The sequence below is a fragment of the Camelus dromedarius genome, chromosome 28 (genome assembly GCF_036321535.1).
Source record: "Camelus dromedarius isolate mCamDro1 chromosome 28, mCamDro1.pat, whole genome shotgun sequence".
NCBI lineage: Eukaryota > Metazoa > Chordata > Mammalia > Artiodactyla > Camelidae > Camelus > Camelus dromedarius.
The window spans coordinates 27,429,893-27,453,517 of record NC_087463.1 but is presented as its reverse complement, the minus strand read 5'-3'; the positions used below and the strand labels follow the sequence as shown (position 1 = coordinate 27,453,517).

Genomic DNA, 23,625 nt, shown 5'->3' with positions numbered 1-23,625 from the left:
GATGAGATTTTTCTAGTATTTTAGCTCCATCTGTAAACCTAGCCAAAGACGCAGGAATCCTTGCATATTAAAAGTCCAGAAAGCAAAACAGTGCCCCCACAGTTCAGACAGTAGTGACTGGAGAAGCTCCAGCTGTGACGCTGGACTTCTGAGCACCCCGATAACGTTCTCCCACCCAGGCTGGAAGGAGGTGAGTGGCTGGGGGTGGGGTGGGGGGTTGGGTGGAGCCAGGAGGCCTCGCAGGCCCACCTCCTGGGAGCGCAGCGGAGGATGGGCTGCGTGGAGTGTGGGAGGCCTGCAAGGCAGGAACCTGTGGCAGCAGCACAAGCTCCACGTGCTGGGCGGACGGTTCTGAGGGGCTGCTGGGAGCGCCTGGGGCCCCAGCGACCGCCATCCTGCCAGGGCCGGTCTTCCAGAGTTCAAGGAAGAAAGCGGCTGCCCTGGCAAGGCGACAGCCTCACGACGGAAAGCCTCTTACAGGCGGCGGAGGTGCAGGACCCAAAGCAGGAAACACACCGGGGAACAAAGAGGAACTCCCCACACACGGACTGAATCAGCCTCAGACCACGACTGTCCGGCAGAACACAGCGCTTTATTGGATCTACTCTCTAGCTACAGAGACAGCCGGCACGGCGTCAGACACGTCCTCTCCAGAGGCAGTCTACCGAGAAGTGTTCCATGCAGGTCTCACGCGGCCACACGCAGGGTGGGCCGGGGTCGCGGGCGGCAGGGGCAGGACTCTGTTACAGACACGAAGCCACAGATCTTCAGCGATTCACAGTCCTGAGTAAATGTTACAGGCATGGCTTTCAGATGTTTGTGTCTTTCTGTGGCTTCAAACAAAGCAAGACGTCACCGTGCAGAAGAACGCCGTGAGAGTGGTTCTTCCTGTGGGCGAGCGCCCATCTTGGGCTGGATGCGTCCCGGCCGCCCCCCGGGTGTGATTCAGCTGCGTCCCACGAGGGGGCGTGAGTTCCTAAGGCACAGTTGTTAGCTGAACCGTTTTAACTAAACCATGCTTTTTGGTTACGTGAAACAGCAGGTCACTGCTGGCGATAATGTGTGATAAGCTGTTAACTGGACAAAAGGCAGAGTAAAGCTTACGCTAACCTACCTGTTAAGAGCAACTTAGCTGGAAACACACCACAGTCACCGCATATTCAAACGCTGTTTTTGGTAATTGTTTTCTTACAAGAAGCAGTTATAAGGCTTCTGTGAAATAATCATCTTACAGCTGAACAAATATATTACACTCCTTCTGTAACGCTATTTACAGTTACTTTCCAATTTTGCCATTTGGTAACAGCCGATGTTGTGAACACAGGTCTCCTGGCTTCTAAAGTGCTCGGTCACCTGCTCGAGGAGATAAAATGCAGACCTGTCGGGGGTGACGCCCCGCGGAAATGGCTGGGAAGCCAGGTGTGGAGCCCTGGTGCATCTTCCAGACGGGACACTGGCTACTGCTGACACGGATGTCCGTGCCGGGCGCAGCCTGAGTGTCACCACCTCTGCTGCTGCTCACACACAAACATTCACCTAAACATGTGCACACGTGCAGGTGCCAGCTCTGTCCTGGGACAGGTCTCTTTTTCTGCCCAGCAACCTATCTTGTGCTATTCCACTCCTGGGTGCTATGTTCAAAGCCAGATTAAGCACAAAGTCCTAGCATGCTGCAACGAACAGCCCTACGGTTTGAGTAACACGGAGGGGACGATGTCCTGAAAGCACTGAGATGACACACTGGAAGAGCTCTGAGACGCACCGAACACGTCCAGCCCAGGAAAGCCGAAAAAAGTAGGAGACGCGTGTTGGGTTTTCCCACAGCACCCAGCCCTCTCAGCGTACACAGGGATGAAGCCCCGTGATGAGGCGTCTTTACAGGCTCGCTCCTACACACGCCCTCCTGGTAGCAAGTTCAGCGCTCAGCCCTACGATGCCCCGATGCTGTGGTCTGGGTGAATAAGGCACTTCCGGTATGAGCTCCAGGGGTGCCCGAAGGGTACGGCTTGGGGTCGGCCGCCAGGTCGTGGGGAGCCGCACTCGGTCTGTCTCCTGCACTCCCCCCCACCCACCCACACACTTTCACTTCCTCCTTGAGATGACTTTCCTTCAGGAGGTGGAGTGGTCGTTCCTTCCTCCCTCGAGCTCCTTCTTTGTACAAATGCTGAAACCTTCACGAAGGTGGGAGTTCTGAGTGGCACCAGGTGTGAGTTCAGTTTGTTTACGCAGTTGTCACTGTCAAGGCGGCATCACGCGGCTTCTCAGAGTCCGACGTCGCCACCTAGGAGTGGATGTTCGTGCTGGAGAGGTCGTTTCGTATTATTTCATTTACTGCAAGAAAACAAAGACAGAGAAAGCCTTAGAGAAACCACACTCTGCATAGACGTTAACGTAAATCACCAGAAATTCCATCAGTCAGTTACGTTCAACCTGTGGAGAAGTGACCCCCCAGAGGACCCAGCAGTCCTTCAGCTTCCCACCTGGGCCCCCAAAGTGTCCTGAGCCGGCAGGACGCAGCTGCCCCGGACCTGGTGACCGTGACGCAGAGACACTGCTCTGGCCAGAGACACAGTCAGGCGCCGACCGGCCTGGAGCTTCGATGCCAAAGCAGTGCTGATCCAGGAGCCAGGAGTGTCTTTTCCAGGTTCCACAGGTTTGCAAAAGCAGCAGGCGCCCCCGCCCCCCGCAGTGGAAGCCTAGGCTCGTGACCGCCCTCTCCCTGGCCCTGCTGTCAGAGGACGGAGAGAAGGGCCGACTCCCCCCCAGCTTGGGGCTCTTCCTTCACTTCTGTTCCCGTGTCCGGGTCGGTACCGGCATGTGATTTTTGGCAGCCGGGGAGGAAATGAGCGAAGCTGGCAGAGGCCGTCAGGAGTGGACTGCACAACATCCCGCCTCCACCCCACCTGATCGGGCAAATGTCGCCGGGGAGGCTGTCACCGCCGCTCACCCTCCCAGCAGAACCCCGAGGTGGGGATGCACTCACGTCACGGAACTGCCGGGCTTCCCTCCGCGCAGATAAAGCCCGGGTGTTTCTGTAGAGGCCCCTGCCCTCCAGGGCGGCTTCCTGGACAATCAGTGGCAGTGCGTCCCACCCCCAAATTCCCTTTCAACACCCCCCAGCTGTTTTTAAGAATAACAATAACAAAGTGCGGCGGGGAATGGGGGACTTGTGTCATGGGAACTGATAACTGGCTTGCTGGCTCAGGTCATAGCCAGACCCCGCACGTGGAGCCCAGACCCCCACCCTTCCCGTGGGGCTGCTGGCACGGTCCCAGGGGACAGTGCCACTGGCCACCCGCTGCGGGGAGGGGCGCCAGCGTGACCAGCCCTCTCAGAGCAAACCCAGAAGCCCTGAGGTGGGCGTGAGGACACAGTGGGCCTGACAGACCCCGCACGTCCTCCCAGGGGCCTTGGCTTCACGCGGGAAGGCCCAGAGGGCTGGCTTTGCGGCCACTGTGTCCTGGCTGCGGAGGAGGCCGCGCATCCCGAGGCCACAACCGGTTCTCTGCACGCTCGTCAAGGCATCAGCCATGCTCTCCCTCGTCCTGTTCACACCGAGTGCAGAGGGGAACCAGAGACCGCGGCTCCCTCCGCTTCCTCCATCTCACTTGTTTTTGAAGAGACGCGGGTCCCAGGTTCGCTGATGTGGCCATGAAAGCACATCCTGACGAAGGACAGGGGCAAGGCCCGAGCCTCTTCGGGGTTTTGTCTGTGCGGGGGAAAAGGCACACCTGCAGGCAGGACGTCTCTGAACCAGGCAGAGTGAGGGGAACAAACCAGAAAGGTACGGAGCGTATGTGCCGAGTGCCCCCAAGACAAGGCGATGACGCCAGCACCCCGGAGGGCATCACAGTTTATTCACACAGCACCAGACACTTCACAAATCGCTCTCACGGCCACCCTCGCATTCTGTCCTAAAACAACCCTAGGCGGGCCCAGCGGGCCCTCCTAACCAGTTTTCAGGTTAAATAAAAGGTCTGGGGCCGCACGCAGTCAGTGTCCCTCCCACTGGGCGCTGGGTGCTGCTGGGAGGGTGGAGATGGGGCCGGGAGGCTGCCTCGTTCCAGGGTGGGGGGAGATTTCCTGGATGGGGTCCCACCTGAAGGAGAGGTCCCACTTTCAGTCATACCGCACCCCACACCGTGCGCCTGGGATGGCCTTCTCAGCCCATTTTCAGGACAACAGAAGTCCCAGACCCAAAATCTGATTCTGGAAAGTCAGCAATGGGCAGTTGAAGAATGTCTGAGGGGTGCCCAAGGGTCATAATACTGGGGACTGGGAGGGGGGCCTGAGGGTCATAAGGCAGTAAGCAAGGGAGCTGTGAGCTGCTTGTTACTCAGGGTCGAACAGACCACAGGAAAAAGAACTTCTGTTTGATGAGAGAAAAGCAGAAGCAGCAGTGGCTGTGGGCTTCCCCTCGCGGCCCACGGGGGCACCTGGGCCCTGGAGGGGGCACCCGCGCTGGTGCGCGTGGGGCAATCGCTCAGCGTGGTGGGAGCCATCCAGGCGCAGACAGGAGGCCGTGACACGGCTCCTCTGTGGGTGGTGCCCGGCCCAGCATCTGTCCCGTCGGGGGCCGTCAGGATCCCCCGGGAGCGAGACCCCCCGGCCCATCACTGAGGGCTGGTGGTCTCTGCCGAGGACGGGCCCTGCCTCCCTGATAACCTGGGGCTGGAGGTGCTGGGCCCTCCAGTCCCACGTGGTCCGCGCCTGGCCCCGTCAGGTTGGGGTCTCTGTTTCATTCATCTTAGGAACACACTCAAGAATCACCACACATGCACAAATGTCCTGGATCTCCCCCGAGTGCCCCAGGGGACTGAGCAGGGCAGGCAGAGTGGACAGAGAGTGAAGGCGGGGGAGGCCCCACACCACCGCCCACACAGCTGAGGGTGGGCGCCCAGGGCTGCCCTCTTCTGCACAGACACAGTCTGGCAGGAGCCCTGGGGGACGGACGCCATGCTGGTTCCCACTCGGATGGGTGAGGAAAGGAGACATCTGGGGAGGGCTGACCAGGGTCAGGTGGTCCCCGCGGGCGGCTGAGAACAAGAGCACAGGGTCCCGAGGCCCCGCTCCCCTCCCGGCCACGACTTCCTATCTCCCCTCCGTGAGGTCACGGTTTCGGGTCCATATCAGGCCCCGGTGCCCCCGGGCTCCGTGCGGTTACTTCGGGGGTGGCTCCTCTCTGATATGGTTGTGCCGACACCACCTACGGTTTCCCACAGTGTCTTCTCTCCGCTGATAATTTCCACCTCCTTATTCAGCTTTTCCACCGACACAGAGGTTTTTCTTTACAGGAGTATTTTGAACTGCAGGTAACATGTGACCCCCCCCGGGATCGTCAGAGACCTGAAAGAGGAACCTTCGCTTTGCTGAGCGTCAGACATCCCCACAACAGGATGTGGGGAGCTGTTACACCACAATTTAACTTAACAAGAAGGGTTTTTCCCTTATATTTAATTTTTCTCTAAAACGCTCCTAAGGTGGAAACTTGTTTTTTCCCTAAAACTCATGTGGCAGTTAGAATTGCTGTTTCAGTCTGGGATCTGTGCCCCCCCCCAAAACACACACAGATCCACCTCTACATTTACATCTAGAATTGAGCGAAAAGGAAGTACTCTGTAAAGCACAGAAGCTAACACGTACAGGTGCAGGCACAGTTCCCGCCTGTGCTCGCATCATGTCGGAGCGCAGGGCCAGCGTCCTTCCGGACACCACGTAAAGACCCTGCGCTGCTCACAGGCGAGCCGGCGCCAAACAGCAAGGCGAAGCGCTGTTTGTTAAGTAAAAGCGCTGTTTCACACGTGACTTTCTTCGTCTGCCCAGCGCTCGGAGAAAGCCGACCTCAGAGCCTCGCGCTGAGGGAGACGCCCCAGCTCACGCCTCAGGCTCCACGCGGGGCCGTGTGGCCGTGCTGAGGACAGGGCAGGCCTGAAAGGAGCTGCGGGAGTCTGAATAGGTTTAACGTGCTTCCCCCCGTCACGGGCCAGCCTTTAAGCAACGGTCCTCCCATGTCTGAATTCTTGGCTTCCAGACGCAACTTAGGATCTCAAATCAAATTTTAAGGACTGAAGGAACTGACGTGCCCACCTCTCACACGGCCTCACGGCAACTGGCACGTGTTACTCTCACGTGAGGAAGTACCACAGGCGGCCTGACCACAGATCCTGTGGACGGACAGACCACGGGACTCAGCCAGTGCCCCGGGGCAGCCAGCGAGGAGGCCGGGCCCGGACCGGGTGACCTGCAGGGCCAGCCCTGCCACCTGCACGCCCCCGGACCTGCAGACTGCTCCCTGTGCCGACCTGCAGGGCGGGCGGCAACAGCTCTTCCTTGACGCTTACTAGGAAAGTCAGGAAAGGCCGGCGCCAAGGGGGATGGACGCAGGGGTCCACCCTCACCGTCCTGGCCTGCATGGCCACGCAGGACACGGGGTCCCTGTGGCAGGGGAGGCTGTGGCAGCCACTCCTCTCCTTTACTGTGTATAGCAAACCACCCCCCAACACACATACAAACACGGCATTCTGTTTGAGTTAAAAACAAATCAAAACCAAAACTTTTCTTTCTGTCATTTTTCCTATACCAGCTTTTATGTGCTTTAGGAAAAAAAATTTAAAGGGAGGAGATGATACAGGCGAGCAAAGAGCCCACGGTCCGCACCGTCACCGTCTCTACCGCGCGGGGAGGACGGCGCGCTGCCAGCCCCAGCACGGCCTCGGCTCCAACACGCGGGACACGAGTCCAGAGCCCACAGGGCGATGCCCACCCTGGAGGGGCCTCCGGCCGCTGTCCCAGAAACGTCGCCCTGAAGCCCCAGGAGTAGGGCCTGCTGATCTGCCCTGTTCCCCACGGGAAGTCCCCGGAGGCTTCGAGCGTCTGCTCCAGGCCTGACGGACCTGGAGAGCTCTTACTCAGTGTGACCTCCGTGTGGCAGCTGCCCACACGCCCCACCCACCCTGCCCGGAGGCGGCGTCTCCTGCCAGTGTCACGGCCTTATCAGTCCCAGGACCTTATCACCAGCTGCCCCGCTTCCTACTCTAGGTGAAGGTGATAGTGTGGCTTCTGTGTCTGACTTTAAATAGGGCCTTTTTCGCAGTGATAACACAGTCACTTTAAGCTGCGAGAGGAAAGAATGACTATGAAGGAAAACCCAGGGTCCTGACATCGCCCGTCCCCGAGGCCCCAGGAAGTACAGGACGATAGGGGTCAGAGCTGAAATATGAACCTGGAGGAAAGCACCCCTGAGGGGTGACAGCCACAGAGCACAGCCAGGTGGAGCCTGCTTTCCAGGGCAGCGCCGGCCGGCAAGGCCACCTCTGGGCTGCGAGCAGTCTCTTTGCCGAGCGTCCTACGAGCCTCCCTCCGTCTCGGACTGAACCCCCCCACGTCCACGCCGCACCACTCTAACCACCGCTCAGAGACGTGTGAGAAACCTCCCCTTAGGATGCCTGACGCAGGGTCCTCGCCCCGAACACGCCATCTGGAGGAGGAGCCGCTGGACCAAGTGCCAACAGAGGCAGCTGGGTCGTCCTCGCGGTGATGCCCCGTGCCCGCTGGGCTGCGGGTCTCACTCGGGAGGACTGACTCAGGTCCCGTCCTGCGGTGGCCAGGACTCCCAGGCACCTCTAACGCAGAGACAAACTCCTCCCGCGCAGCTGCGTGTGCTGGGGAGACGAGGCGTGGATCTCAGCATCCTGCCCAGCCCTCTGGGAGGGGCTACTACTCTCACTTTGGACCGGACCAGAGGGGGCAGGAGACGTGCAGTCCTCACACAGCAGGGGAACGGAAGCCTCCACCAGAGCCCCCTCCCTGCCCCAGCGACGCTGCCGGCCTCTCCACCTCCTCCTGCTAACGTCCTCCGAGCTGGCGTGCTGTCCCGCATCTGCAGAGGGGCGAGGAGAGCTCTGGCACTTTCCGGCGGACTTGCAGTCTCCTGTGGGCGCGGGAGTCACCCCGGCCTGCAGTGAACGCAACTCTGGGCTCCCTCACAAAGCACAAACGGGACGCAGGACAGGGCCACCTCAGCTCTTTTGGTTTCCGTCTTTCTGACAACGTGGGCATCCCTGTGTCATCAGAACCAGATCAGAACCAGGACCTGTGCAGGCTTCTCAAGCTGATGCACACACATCAGCTGTGTCTTTCCACTTCTGTCTCAGAGAATCGACAACGTTGCTGATCTCTCGTGGGTGACGGTCGGACAAACAACGGGGGAAGCAGGAGAGTGTGGCAGGCTCTGCCCCCGTTCCTGGTCGGGACCCCATCGGAGTCATGGGGCCTGCGAGCCGGCTGGGGAGGAAGGGCCAGGAGAGGCAGGAGCGAGAACCTTCCGGGTGGTCTCTGCAGACACCATCCCCGTGTCTCAGGCCGGGACCTCGGCTTAGAGAAGAAGAACCCTGGCCCAGCAGCGCTAGCCCAGCCTCGCTGCTTAACCCTTGCTTTGGGAAAAGCTGGATCAACTCAGATGAGCACCACGTTCTGCAGACACGACTTTCATGTCCATTTAAAAAACCACATTTGTTGATACCGCTCAGCATGTAGCTTAATCACACAAACCACACACTCAGTTACATAAAGTGCACACAACACCCTTTGAAGCATCTTCTTCTTTCTCAATGGTTACGTTAGTTCCAGTAAGGAACCCAACTGTACTACGAGTTTTTAAAAAACAACCAAGCTTGTCTACTGCTACTTAGCAAGCCAGGCAGCCCAGCAGGGACACTGTCACCTTTTCCGTTTCTGGTTTACAGCGTGCTTCGATGCTGCTTTTTCATGATGAGAACAGCTCTTTAAAGCCGTCATTGTCCCTTAAACAGCAGCAGAAGCACAGAAGGCCCTGACGGCTCCCCCAGGGTCCAGGCGGAACTGCGTCCCCGCCCGGCTCCTGCGCGGCACCCCACGTCGCAGCTCAGGATCAAGTTACACGCTGCTCGTCCACAAGCACACGGCACAAAAGCTGCTGCGCCGGCTACCCCGCGCCTCTCTGAGGGACGGGAAGACGCATATTCTTACGCAGGACAAGTTGTCAGGAACGTCTTTATTTTTAAGGGAGGCCAAAATAGCTTTTTGAAGAGCAAAACAGAACAGGAAGGACATTCTTTCCCGTTCCTACAACTAACTTTCCCAGAAAATACACCTTTGGCTAAAGTTAGTGTTGTCAGCTTGGAGGGCAGTAATTTAGGGACAGAAGCAGCACCAGAAGGTCTGAGGCCAAGCCTATTCTTGAAGAACTGACTGCTAAGGCGTCTCCAGGCTGCGCTGGCTACCCCTGCAAACCCACTGACTCCCGGATAAGGAAGCCCGTGGATGGCAGCTGCAAACCCTGCGAAGACAAAGGCTGTCACTGTGGGGACCTTCCCGGGGCGGGGGCAGGTTTTGATGAACACGCAGCGCCCACCTTTTCTGCCGGACACTCAGACTCACGCGGTGCTCACTTGAGGTGTCAGCAGATGTGAGTGGAGCCACGATTGAAGCCACACCTCAGAGACCAAGACAGAGGGGGAGGGGAGTGTCCTCCCCGCCCCGTGCAGGCAGAGGAGGAGTGAGGTGGCGGCTCTCACGTGGGCGCTTCAGTGTCGTGAGAGGAGCTGACCTCTTAGAACATCTACCGTCCGTACTTCCTCCTGCCAGGTGGGCACCGGTCAGCGGTCCCCCAGGGGCGGTGGGCTCTGTCCAGCGTGGCCTCCCTGGTCCACCTGCAGCCCCCAGCACCTCCCATGTGGGCGTGCTGCCGCTGTGAAGCTCTGGGCTGAGAACGGGCCGTTCAGCCACGAGTGCATCGCAGCCACTGTAATTCTGAAAATGCAGAGTTGCAACATCACTAAAACCCGTTTTTACTTTTCTGATTTTTTTTAGAGCTGCTTTGTGAAGCAGTGGAAAGTAAAACAGTTTCTCCAGTTTCATTAAAAAGTAAGTTCTCGTGTTACCTCAGGTGTCCTGGACCTATTTCAGCCTTCACTTATTTTTATCTTTTTAATCATAATAAGGCACTGCCACGGGGCCTGCTATTTTGGGAAGGAGAGAGTGGGACAGTGGAGGGCCTGCATGACAACAAGTCACGGTTTTAATAAAACATGACCCTCCCAGCTGGGTGTGGGGCTGCACTGACGGGCACCATTGTTACGTGGGACTGCCAGCCATTAAAACGGAATAATTGTCCTACCTTATTTAGCCTGAACACTCCCAATAATGCAAACCCCCGTGTGGAAACTCCAGCGTCCGTGGGGAACGGGCCAGCCGCGTGCCTGGGAGGGGCCGCGGCCAGTCCACGTGCTCCCACCGATGTTTCGCGGGGCGTATGCCTCCCATATTCCTGGGCTATTATTTTATCTGCGCCAAGCGCATTCCGCTTCCTCGCTGGGATCATTAAACCACCACCAAGCATTTCCAGGGCTCGCTCTGTACCGTTAGAAAACACATTCTCCCCAGTTATGAAATTCCTAGTCAAACGATTAACGGAACGGGAAAAATTAAAAAGCCTCAAAGCCTCCTTTAATTAAAAAATAAAATACAGTACATGGACCTGGACAAGGAGGCGTGTGGGTCTGCAGGCTGGCCTTCCTGCCCCTCTGCCTTGGGACACGGGTCCTTCCCCAGGTCCCGAGACACCAACCAAGGGGCTGTTCCTTCTCTGCGGGGCAATGGAGGGGGATCATGAGGCTGAACATTCCCGCTCCGAGTCTGGGGCCCGAGAGGGTCCAAGTGGATCAGAAAGGAGCCGGGGCCTGGCCTCTCTCCGGGCGTCACTGCAACACCCCGGCCGCCGGGCTTGTAGACCCTGCTCCCTCCCGAAGCCGTGTCCCCGTGGTGGGCTGTTGAGAGCACAGGCGTAATCTGTGGGTGTTGGGGTGCGTGGCGTGCGGGTGTTTGTTCTGGTTTGTGTTGGGTGTGGTTCTCGGCAGGATTCACTAGGAAGGGGCCAGGTGTGGCTGGTGGGGTGAGCCTGGCGTGGTGGCACAGGGTCACTGCAGGAGAGCACCTCGGCCTGTTTCACAGTGCGGTGCCTCCAGTCCACCTTCAACAGGGGTCCAAACTGTAGCTGCGGAACCCAGGTGGCCGTGCACCCTCCCTGCGCCCCCGCACTTGCAGCAGGCTGTCGGGCACCTGGCCCCCCTCCCGCCTCGGCTGGGGCTGTGTCCAGCGGGCTGCGTCTCTCCACACCGTCCTGTGTGCCTGACGGAGGCAGTCACAGCTGTCCCAGGACAGCAGGGCTCAGACCTCCGCCCGGGCTCTGCACCCAGCCGCCCGGCCACCTCTGCCTCGTCTCCCCCTCAGTCAGGTCCTGAATCCGCACATGGGTCCGGACACAGCCGAGCCCCTCCCCCTGCTCCAACGCCACTAGCCTCAGCCCACTGATGCAACCCATCCCTCAGCAGAGCCCGTGTCTCCAGGGTGGAGGCCCGGGGCACGCAGGGTCTGAAGAGCCCACACGCCCCCGGGGCGGCCCCTCTCCTCAGCCCCCCCTCCACCCCCCTCCAGCTCCGTCCCAGCCCTTCTCCTGGCCCCTGAGGACAGGCCACCTGGTGCCTCGTGCGTGTCCACAGGTCCTTCAAGGGTGTTGTCTGCTCCCTCCCCACTTGAGGGCAAAACCACCTCTGAGTGTCGACGACAAGAGCCAACAGCAGAACCTGTTCATTCCGTAAAGTTCTGAACAGAAAAGTCACAGGCGGCACGAGGAAAAAAGTGCGCAACACACCAAGCTGGTAAGTTACTCTCAAAACCCCCAATTTCGAAAACAACAGGCAGCAGTCAGAGAAGTCGGGCAAACGCGACGGGCCCCAGAACCCCTGGGACACATCGACCCCACGGCAGGAAAAAAACCAGGGTTGAATTTTTGTATTGATTATCCAATTATTAATCTTTATAGAAGTTATTCCAACACTGCACATAATGAGCAATTCATCAAAGTATATTAGGTGCCTTGGACGTGGCCTTCAGTACAAAGGCCCATTAAGTTCCCTGTAATTGGACATTACTGGAGCTTTCGCTAGCTCTAAATCAAATCAACAGGGCCGGAGTCTGTGCGCAGTCTAATTGACTTTATACAATAACGGCGTGCCCCTGGTGATTACCAAAATGAACCACCAGTCCCAGAAACCACTAGCCACGCAACAGCCGTCTCCAACAGTCCCCGAGAGACAGGCCGGATCAGTCACCTGCGTGTTCTCGCACGCGGAAAGGACGCCGGGGCCCTGAGCCGGGGACCACAGTGGGGCCAGGGCGCGTCCCTGGGGGAAGTGTCTTACAAGCTGGTTTCCGGAGGAAGCTCCATTGATGGAGGGTCCGGAACTCAACAGAAGTAGAGCCTGGTGCTGGAAGTGTGCCCCAGCAGGGGCCTCGCGCCGTCTAACACCGCACCTCTCGCCTGCACCAGAGATGCCGGCCGGGACACAGGAAAGACAGCTTCCAAGGCTTGGCTCCCTGTCTTTATTCCTCCGAGACATCCTGAAAGGACCTCGAAAGCCCTCAAGTTCAGAGGCAGGAGCACCACACCCCCGGCCTCCGGAATTCCCTGGTCAGGAGCCTCCCCGGGTGCCGCGGTGCCACCTGGACTGCTGCTGAAGCTGGGAACGCCGTTCAGCTGTGCGCTGCCCTCTCCCACCTCGCTCTAGTTCCCCGGGGCCAGGGCTCCGGGCTGGTCTGCCCACGCGTCTTGACAGTCCTGCAAGTACTGCCTGGTTTACGTCCTCCTTTGAAGGTCGAATCAACCCCTTCCCAGAGTTTCCGTGAGACGCGGGGACCGCACAAGCCCCCGAGCACCCATGGTGAAGCTCTGGCTAGTCGTCTGCAAGTCGTCTTGTCTGTTGAACCTCTTCCTTCCCGTGGGGCTGAGCTGTCCATTTGGAAACTTAGCGTTCATTCCACTTGTGTATCTAAATTTGACTTCTGAAGAAGCCTTGAAATGTGTCCCCAAAACAGCCAGTAAGTGAAAAGCAAGCTGTTCAGGGTATTTGTTCCCAGTCACTGTTCATTCGGACTGAAGCCCAGCAAGACTTAACGTGGGGCCACGCGCAGTCACCTCTGGCTCGGGCCGTGTGGGCGCTTCCCGGGGGGGGGGGGGGGGGGCGGGGCTTAGGGATAAGCTGGTGGCCGGTTCCCGTCACCAGGCCTGATGCCCCTGATGCAGGGACGGGGCCCTCAGGTCAGGAGCGGGGCCAGAGCCCTGCACCTGCCCCCGATCACTGCGCACCTGGCCCACAAGCTCCCTGCACCAGAGCATGACACACGCCAGCAAAGCGCTGTGAGTTCAGCAGGCCCCGGTCCAGCAGACAGCATGGATAGAAGCAGTGATCAGACGGCTTAAAAAAATTCCCTCCCCTGGGTGGGGGGGGCAGGGCCACAGCCGCTAGGGTACGTGTGAGCGTGTCTAAATCCAGTGTTCCGCTAACCAGCAGGGACAAGGAAGGGCCCTGGGAAGGAAAGTCACTGGGGGGGGGGTCTCATCTTCCCACCACCTGGTAAGTGCTGGACGCCGTCCGCTGAACGAGGCTCACACCCCAGCAGGCCCAGCTCCCCTCGCTGTGTCCTGTGTCCCTCGGGGCAGGCAGGAGCCACGTCAGTGCCCGCCCCACCACAGGCGGTCGGGTGACCCCAGCACCTGCTCCAGGGACTTAGCAGGTGGCAGTCAGTGAGCTCGGCCCCTCGGTGGTGGCCGGTGGACACAGCACATTTCAGAGCCAGAGGTCGTGAGCCCCGCAGCCAGCCTGGCCTTGAAAGTAGAAACAGGAAGCGGGGCAGAAGAGGAAGCCGCCAGCGAGGGAAGGGCAGGCTCTGGGGAGACGCAGCTCGGGTGCCCAGGTCACAACTCACCTGAGGGACCCAGCATCCATCACCCAGTTTCCACCCCCACCTTTCCCTGCTACCCCTGGATTCCACACCATCACAGCAGGAAGCTGCACGTGGGATGGAAAGCTGGCATTTAATCCAGTGGAAACCACCGTTTCCATCTCAGCAAGTGAAGAGACTGTAAAAAGAGTGCCAGGGCCGGTGGCGTGGTGATGAGGCCTGCTGGGGGCTGGGGCAGTGGGGAGGGGGCGTTTCCCAGCCCGTGCGGACCAAGGTCCGAGAGACAACTGGACCTGCTCTCGGTGCTTCCTCCTCTGGCTAAACACCAAGTAACAGCAGACCTCGACAAACATCATTCGCACACTTTTCTTAAGTTAAAATGCACTAAAAAGCGCCTGCACCCCACCCCCCGCCTCCCGCACTATGAGCTTTTCCAAGGGCGGCCGCAGACGCCCCTGCTGACGCCAGAGCAAACACTCAGGTGGCGGACCCAGCTCAGCCCAGCGGCTGCCACCTCGCCCGTCCGCCGGCCAGCGCCTCTCTCTCCAGCCGGCTGCCTGAGGGAGCACGTCTGCTGTGCTGGGAGGCTGGGAATCCCAAAAAACAATCTTAAATCCACAAAAATAATTGAAGTTTGCGTCTGCTGAGCAGCCCGGTTCCATTCTGATTTTTATTACAATGTCAACAAGAGTTTAATTTGTTTTAAAGTTTGGGTTCTTAAATCTGAGTGATATGCGGTAGTTTACAGCTTGCTGGCAACGGCTACTGTGGAAAAAAAATGCAAAGTGCGTATAAAGGGGATTCTAAGTTTGAGGTTGTGAAAGCAAGGGGCCGCACCAGAAGCAGCAAACAGCGCGGCCCCCTCCCCTCGGCCCCCCACCCCCCACAGCGGCCCGACACGTGACCACGGTGGCTTGGCTCTCCTTGCCCGATCTCATCCTGGGACAGTAATTAAGAGGAAGGCCCTCAAACGTAATTTCTAGCACTAAATATTCGCAGACGCTAGGCCGCTCGTGGTACAACCGTCTTACCTGGGCTCCTTCCTAAAACCCGAGTCCAGAGAAAACCCTGGGGGGGCTGCCCCACCCCCACGGGTTGAATTTCTCCTTCACTAGACTTCTGTCTGCGTCTGCCAGTCGGGCCCTGAGTGGTCGGACCAAAGCGGGTGCGAGAAGACGGCTCCGCCTCAGACACACTCTGCTGCAAGATGCCAGCCTCTGAGGCTTGCCTGGGTTTCCCGCCCTGGCTTCTCTTGGGGCCCAGCTCCAATCTCTGCTGAAACCATTGCAGACACACAAGACCAGGCTGCAAACCAACTGGCTTTATGGGCAGAAAGGATGGAGGAGGCTGTAAAACAGTCTGTCCTGGAGACCGAAGGGGCCTGCCCACGTGGGGCCCCCTCGCAGGGCAGCGGCCTGGCTCGCAGCCGAGGCCCCCACGATCCCCCCTACCCTGGCCCCCACGTCTGGGCCGCAGACAGTGCCTCTGCCGCACCTCCCCCGTCTGTGCGGCTCGGACTGGAGCCAGAGCCCGGGAGTCGCAGACCCTAGACGTTGCCGAGGCGCTGGCTCTGCTGCCTTCAGCTCTTCCTGCCGCGTCTGGAGTAACAGCAGCTGCGGGGCCTGATAGGCCCTGGGGGGACCTTCGCCCCGGGGGGGGGGGGGAGGGCGGCGGCCTGGTAAGGCCCGCCCCCAGCCCCCGCTGACTGCAGAACAAAAGGAAACCAGCCCCGGGTTCTGGGAGCGATAACTGTGTGTCCTCAGGGGGGCCGGCCCGCCCGGCCCATTGTCCCAAGTACCAGGCTTTGATTAGCTGGGGTCCCCCGGGCCTGATAAGGGCGGATGTGGGGAACAGACTCTCTTTGTTCTCTGTGATGTGGAAGTGTCCACATTACAATCTGGAAGGAAGGAAGAGCACTGTGTCAAAATTCAAACTGAAAAAGGTAAAGGGACTCAAAGCTGTGCCCACGGTCGGAGGCGGCGCGCGGGGGTCCTGCGAGCGGCCCCGATTTAACGAGAACCCTTGATTCGGCTGAACAGTAAGTGGTGGAGGAGTGCACGTGTCTCTCCTCCCCAAGAGGAACTCTGCCGTCAGCGTCAAGCTCGTGTTCACAAGGGGAATTAGAACTTCCCTCCAGCACTCCTGAGAGAGGGCTGCGTGCCCCGCACTCGGAGGAGGACACGCAGGACGCACACAAGCCTCCCCTTCAGAAGCGCCTTCCTCCGTGGCGCCTAGCACCCCAGCAAAGCTGGACGTAACACTAGCGAGGAGAAGCTCTTCCAGCCGCATGAGGGAGAGGACTGACCAGGGAACACCCCCGCCAGGCTTCCGCCGGCCTTTCCCAGACACCTTCACTTAACGGAGCCACGTGACGCGTGCTCTTTGCGTCTGGCTCTTCGACTCAGCACGATGGGCTCAAGGTCCAGCGGCTTCGAAGCACCAGCCAGCGCTTCCTCCTCCTCGGGGCTGAGCGCTACTCCACTGCCCGGACGCGCCTCACGCTTTCTGTCTATCCGTGCGCTAGCGGCTGGACACCAGGCTGTCTCAAATGCCGGGATACTATAAATGATGCTAAGACATTTGTGTGCAGATCTTTGTGTGGACACACACGTCCATTTCTCTTGGGCAGACGCCTAAGCGCAGAACTGCTGGGTCTCACAGCGAATTTACGTTCAACTTCTAAGACACTGCCAAGTGGCCGTAATGCAGGAAGTCCCCCCAGGGAGTGAGAGGTCCAGTTTCTGCGCGTCCTCCCCAGCGAGCTGGTGCCGCACTCCCTGTGATGTGACGCTGAGTGTCTTTTCACGTATCTACTAGATGTTCACACATCTTCTCTGGAGAAGCGTCTACTTAAATCTTCTGCCCAGCTTTTGACCAGGCTGTTTCTTAGTACTGAGATATGTTCTCTGCATATTCTAAATACAAACCCTTTATCAGACTGTTTTGAAAATGCATTCATCCTGCCTACTGTTTGTTTTTTTCTTTTTCTTAATTGTATCTCTTGAAGTACAAAAATTTTGAATTTTGATGAAATCAGATTTATCAGTTTTTTAATTTTATGGGCTGTTTTTGGTGTCATATCTTAAAAAAAAAACTTTGCCTAATCCAAAGTCTCAAAAATTTTCTCGTATGTTTTCTTCTAAAAGTTTTATCGTTTTAGCTCTTACATTTAAGTCCATAATCCATTTTGAGCTAAATTTTGTGAGGTGTGAGGTGAGGGTCTAAGTTTACTTTTTTGCAGGTGGATATCCAATTGTTCCAGCACCATTTATTTAAGAGGCTATCCTTTGCCGTAATTAAGTGGGGAGAACTTTTGTTAAAAAATCAATTTACCATAAAAAGAAGGATTTATTTCTGGACTCTCAAGTCTGTTCCTTTGATCTACATGTCTTATGCCAATACTACGCTGTCCTGATTAGTGTAGCTTTAGAGTGGTTTTGAAATTGAGAAATGTGAGTCTTCCAACTTTGCTCTTTGTTTTCAAAAATGCTTTAGCTATTCTGGATTTTTTCTAACTTCCATATAAATTTAGGATCATTTTGTCAGTTTCCGAAAAAAAAAATGCTAGAATTTTGGTAGAGATTGCATTGATTCTATAGATTAATCCCATTGTGATCAGAACTGAATCCTTTAAAATTTATCAAGGCTTTTTGTGTCCCAGTGGGAAGTCTGTCTGGAGAATGCTCCATGATCACCCTGCTTGGGGAGAGTCTAGGCCCAGCGGGCCGACGGCAGTGGTTCGACCGTCCCGCGTCCCTGCTGCCTTTCCGTGCAGCTGCGCTGTCCATTATTGAGGGTGGAGTACTGGCATCTCCAGCGGTTTTTTAATTGTCTTTAAATTTATCCCTTCAGCTCTGCCAGTCTTTGTTTCCTGTGCTAGAGGGCTCTGCCGTTAGGTGCAAATACATGTACGCTTGCTGCATCTTCCTGCTCAGTTTGCTCATTAGAATACGTCCCTCTTTGTCTCCAGTAACATTTTCTTTGGTCCTCAATCTGTTCTGTCGGATACTGTTGTCGCTGCTCCAGATCTCTGTTCGCTGTTGGCACGATACTTCCTTTCCAAGCTTTCACTTTTAATCTGTTTGTGTCTTTAAATCTAAAGTATGCTTTCTGTGGACAGCACATAGCTGGATCCCCACCCCCATCTGGCCTGACAACCCCACTCCCTTTACCAGAGGGTTTCATTTATTTACATCTAATGTAACTTTTATATGGTGGGACATACATGCGCCGTTTTGCTGTTTGTTTTCCACGTCTTGTGGTTTGGGTTTTTTTGTTGTTGTTCTTATCTTCTTTCACTGTTGCCTTCTTTTTATTTGCTAGTGTATCATTTAAATGCCTTTTTAAAACCTTGTTTTGTTTACTTAACTTATTCTTGTTTTTTTAGCGGTTCCTCTAGAGATTACAGTACTCATCTAACTTTAAAATATTTATTTCAGAGTAATATTTATTAAACATACAGCAACTTTATTCCAACACAGCTTCCTTCCCTGTTCCTTCCTTTGTGCTATCGTTGTCACACAAATGACATTATATATATTATGAGCCTATCAGAACAGTTTTGTAATTATTATCTTAAGTATTTTTTTAATAAGTTAGGAGGAAAAAAGTTTTTTTTTTCTTTTCTTTTTCTTTCTTTTTTTTTTTAGGGGAAGAGGTAACTTGGTTTATTTATTTACTTATTCTTTAAGTGGAGGCTCTGGGGATTGAACCTAGGACCTTGTGCGTGCTAGGCAGGCACTCTACCAGTGAGCTGTCTCCTCCCCAGAAGAAAGTTTTTGTTAATGTTATTCTGTCTTTTTATTTACCTGTGTAATTACTTTCACCAGCACTTTATTCCTTCGCGCGGATCTGAGTCACCATCAGCCTGAAAGACTCCTTTTAGCTCCTCCTGTAGCTCAGGTCCAAGTATCTTTCCTTATTTCTCCTTCTCTTCCAAGGCTAGTTCTGCTGCATGTAGGCTTCGTGGTCAGCAGCCCTCCTTTGAGCACTTTGAGTGGGTGACCCCACTGCTTTCTGGCTTCCATGACTGCTAATGGGCAGTCAGCATTGACCTTACTGCAGCGTCCACGCACCTGATGACTTGTTCTCCTCTTGCTGCTTTTAGAACTGTCTCTTTTTCTTTGACTTTGGACAGTGTGGCTATGATGTGAGCTCTGATTTTATCCTACTTGGAAGTTGTTGACCTTTTGGGATGTGCACAATGTTTTTTAACAAATTTGGGAAGATTCTGACCATTGTTTCTTCAAATGTTTTTCTACCCTTTCCTCCCCTCTTCTGGAGTACCATTATGCACACATTTGTATGTTTTATGGTGTCCCACTTGTTCTTTTTCTTTAATCTTTTTTCTCTCCATCCCTCAGACTGGACAGTCTATTGATCTTTCTTCAAGTCTGTCGATTCTTTTCCTCTGTCAGCTCCAAAACGTTGTTCGGCCCTTCTAATGAACTTTTCATTTCAGTTATTATACTTTTCAACTCTAGAATTTCTGCTTGGCTCTTTGAAAATATACATATTTCTGTCTCATTGCTGATCCTCTCCATCTGGTGGAACACAGTTGTACTACTTTTCTTTAACCCTTTAAACATGGTTTCCTTCAGCTCCTTGAGCATGTCTGTGGCAGCTCATTTACTTGGCTACGAAGTCCAGTGCCTGAGCCCCCTCGGGGACACTATCTGCTGTATGTGGGTTTTATCCCTGCCTATGGGACATATTTTCATGTTTCGTGTCTCATAACGTTTTGTTTGAAAGCTAGACATTGTAGGTAAGACACCGCAGCAGCTCTGGAATCTGCCCCCCCCCCACCTACCCCTCCAGGATCTGCTGTTATCGCTGGGTTCTTTTTTCCCCCCTAGTTGCTGCTTACTTGGTTAGTGACTCTCCTGGACTAATTCTACAGATTCTGTATCTCTGCAGTGTGTGGCTACTAAGTTCTCTGTTTCTCTTTTTGAAAAATTTGTGTTTATTTTTTAAGCTCAGCTTCCTAGGGATCACCCTCAGGTTAGCACAGTTTAATGGTCAGTCGAGTATCAGTCAGGTGTTTTTAACTGCCTTGAGCCACGAGGCCTCCCCTTTTTGCTGAGGGCATCTGTCTACCAAGGCCCACCTCTGACTCGCCCACAGTTCAGCCAGCCTGGGCTTCACTTCCGCTTGTACAGGGTCTCAAGGTGGACGAGCCGGAGGTGGACGACTGGGCCCTCTCCTTGCCCAGGTCTCCCTGAGCATGTGCACACCCGTGTGCGTGTGTGCAGTCTTCCAGACCCCCAGGCACACAGCAGGGCTTTCAAACTCCCCTGTGGTCACCTAGCTTGACAAGGCTCACTTGCTCAGTTGAGATCACGGCCTTGGGCAGCTCCAATGAGCACGATGCCAGCCCTCTGCTGTTTTTATCCTGCCCTGGGAATGAGGCTTTCTGGGGAGCTTCACGACCAGTCAAAATACTGACTGCGTTTGGGGTGCAGCTTTTAACAGAGCCCCAAAGAGGCCAATCTCCTTCACTGTCTATGAAGCTGCCGGCTTTTCATGGCTGCACACCATGGAGCTGGCAAGGGGGCAGGAGGAACCCCAAGCCACAAAACCACAGAACCTGCTTCTCTCACCAAGGTCCAGTGTCCCTTTTGTTCTGCCTCTGGTTAATTTTCAGATTCTGAAATACTTTACCTGAGAGTTTTGTCAGTATTTTCAGTGCTTTTCCGGGCAGTGCTGACTCACCAAGCTTCTCTCCCCATCATTTTGGAAGTCCTGTCTGTCTCCAGGCCTTACTCAGTTATTGAAAATACCTCAGTTAATAACCAGATATTCTTTGAAGAAGAAAAACACATACTACCCTTCTCTTTGGCTTGCAAAATCAACTCACACTTGAAAGCTGGACTTCTGAGCATAAATCTTTGTTCACTGCATCTCTACTGGGTAAAAAAAGAGTCAGTAATACAGCTAAACCTTGGGAGAGTAGAGACTGGGTTCAAATCAGAGGTGGCAGATCAAGGCAGTCCCCTGGTTCTGTCACTCACCAATGGTGACTCTGAGCAAGTCAAATAACATTTTTCTCTTTGCTTCAGTTTCCTTCTTTGTAAGGTGGAGTTAAATCCATCCACAGGATTGCTGTAAGGCTGCGGACGTAAACAGGCAATATTCGTAAAAGTCACTTTGGAAGGAACCAAAGGCCGCACATCAACATTACCACTGCCACTTGGGTTTTCTGTGTCATGTTGGGTTGGGAACAGCTTTTTCAGCTCTGATGGGTAGAGGATTACTACAAAACAGTCGCCACGTTCCAACCTCTTCCTGGACCTGATGGACAGCTGGGAGGCCCTCACTCCCTGCTCCTTCAGAACCCAGGTGAAGAAGGCGCTCTGTGTCAGGTAGGTCTCAGGTGCGCCAGCTGCCGGCTCGCTGGTGGTGCCTGGGTCCGGTTACAGGTCCTGGCTACTCTCAGCCCACTGCCCTGCTCACCACTCTCCCCAAGGAGACGCCAAGCCCTGACAGCCTATCAGCAGCTGGGCTTTCTGAATGTGGCCGCTGTGCCTCCGAGCACCTCCAGCTCCGGCTTCACGCTCTGGTGGCACAGCACAGCGGTGTGCTATTTGCTGGCGCACAGATCTGAGACCATCTGTCAAGCACGCGTGTTCTTAAGTGAGAAAGCACTCTGAACCGTGCAGCATCAGACAAAGAAACGCAGAGACCGGGCCAGGGCCATACAACCTGGTCTGAAACGGAGACAGAGCCGGCGAGCGCCGCTGGAAGGCACTCATCTCCCTGCAGGAGGACGCGGAGGGTGTCCACACAGAGGCGACGTGCTCACGAGCCAACATGTCCCCGCCCGCAGCGCTCACCAGTGATGAGGGACCCGCGTTGCCCACCCGCGTGGCCAGGTCTGACACCAGCTCTCTGCCCACCCTCGTAGCTCTGCCCCCCACCCCCACTGCCGCTGTCTCCCGACGGCAGCCCGCTTCCTTCCCTCAGACGAGTAACACCAGACAACTCTCCATTCAAAGGACAAAATAAGCCAGGACCTCGGGCTGAGGGAGAAGGTCAACACCAGCTGGAAGCAAGGCCACCAGCTCCCCCCGAGCACACAGACCTGACGGGGCCGGAGGACACCTGGCTGGGAAGCCAAAGCACGTAGTTAACGTCTACACCCGGCAGCTGAGCGGTACCCAGAGGTGCCCAGCGGTGCCCGGGCCCTGGGACCCTCCGCTGCAGAATCACACGAGCTGAAGCCCCTCCCCTCCGCCCTCCGTCGGGAGGACAGGAGGTACTCAAACATCACGGCCCAGCAGGTCACAGAGCTGGACGACGGTGGCAGCAGCATGTGTCCCAGTGGCAGTGCGCTATTTATAGAGGACCTTACTCTGCAGACGTCTCAGAGCCCGCCCTCTTTCCACCCCCCCCCCACAAGGGGCAGATCCTAACTGCAGCCGCCCTGCAGCTTGGCCGTGGTGGGAAGGCACACGCCTCCAGGACCCAGCGGAAACAGAGCCTGGTCGCTGCCACGCAGCTTGACAGAGAAACTCGGCACACGGGTCAACAGTTTCTGCTCGTCACTGGGGGACACTCGGCTCCTCTAGACGAGGACTAAGGTATTTCAGCAAAGTCTGCGTGCTGGTCTGACAACGTGTGGGCACAGTGCCCCTGGGAGGCTGGCCCCAGGTTCTTCTGGACAGACTGAAGTCCCAGTGAAGCACCCACACACGGTGTGGCCGTCATGGCGCCCGGTTCCTGGGGGGGGGGCAGAGGTCCTGCTGCACCAGGCAGCAGCTCCAGGCCCGCTGGACCTTCTGCCTCGTGAGATGCCGTCTGCAGGGTCTCCTGGGGACCTTGTTATGCAGCTGGTGGGTCACCGTGCTGACAGCAGCCCTCCCTCCAGGGCACCTCGAGACGTCCATGCAACGTCCACGTGAATTCAGCACTGACCCTGAGGGCCCATCTGCAGGGCTGACCACATGCCTCCGTCCACCAAGCAGCTGCCGCCATCTGCAGTGCGAACGGCCCGGCATGTCTGCTCCCTGCAAGGCAGACCCTCAATCATCGCTGGGAGCGGGGAGGCCTCAGCCCGGGCCCTGGGCCAGGTCGGTAAGACTTTCCATGAGGGAGCTGCTTGTTCTCTCCCAGAGCGGCTCGAGCGCAGGAAAGAGGGGAGGGCGTGAGGGGGGCACACAGCCAGACGCGGGGCAGACGTGATCCCGGCCCCCGGGTCCACCTGCTTGCTGGTTTCATGACACCTAGACTCTGGAAACCCGAGAGCTCCTGCTGGGGCCTGAAAGGGCTGATTGTGTGGGGGCCGCTGGGCGGGTGCCCACGGGGCGGTGGGGGGCGGGCGCAGCGGCAGACGAGCCAGCACCTCGGGAGCCATCGCTTCCACCGCAAACCCAGAGGAGGTGCGGCGTGCCAGCACAATAGGGCCCTCGCGTAAATGCTGGGGCAAACTCCGCGGGCGGCACAGACGCAGAAAACGTCCCAGCAGATGGACATAAACGGGCGTGCGTCCCAACACGTAGACTGCTGTGTGCGTGGGCGTGTGTGTGCATGCACGCGTGTGTGCGAGAACTGCCCGCGTTTCCACGTAGGACACCCTGGCACCAGAGGGACACTGCCGTGTGGTCCACCCACGGGGGGCAAGTCACAGACGTCACGAAGGAGACGCGGCTCAGGTGCAGCTTTTACGACATATTTAATCTGTGTGTTAAGTAAGATGCCATAAAGCTAATTTCAAAAAAAAAACACCACACCCTGTGGTACTGCCAGGATCGAGAAGTCGAAATTGAGAGCTTACGTTTTACGAGTATCGTTGAACCAAAGAATAAACTATAATCGACACTTATTTACGGGCCAAACGTTTTTGAAACA

The 23,625-nt window shown here is 56.2% G+C and overlaps 1 protein-coding gene across 6 annotated transcripts in view; it reads right to left on the bottom strand.

Moving 5' to 3' along the window:
* Positions 1-571: 571 nt before the first annotated feature.
* Positions 572-23,625, bottom strand: part of NFATC1 (nuclear factor of activated T cells 1) — a 90,064-nt gene continuing 67,010 nt past the window's right edge. For all 6 annotated transcript variants that reach the window (XM_064480460.1, XM_064480462.1, XM_031441711.2 and 3 more), the window contains one exon: positions 572-2,331. In XM_064480460.1, coding sequence (XP_064336530.1) covers positions 2,282-2,331 — 50 coding nt within the window. In that variant the 3' untranslated portion in view covers positions 572-2,281. The remainder of the gene's footprint in view (positions 2,332-23,625) is intronic.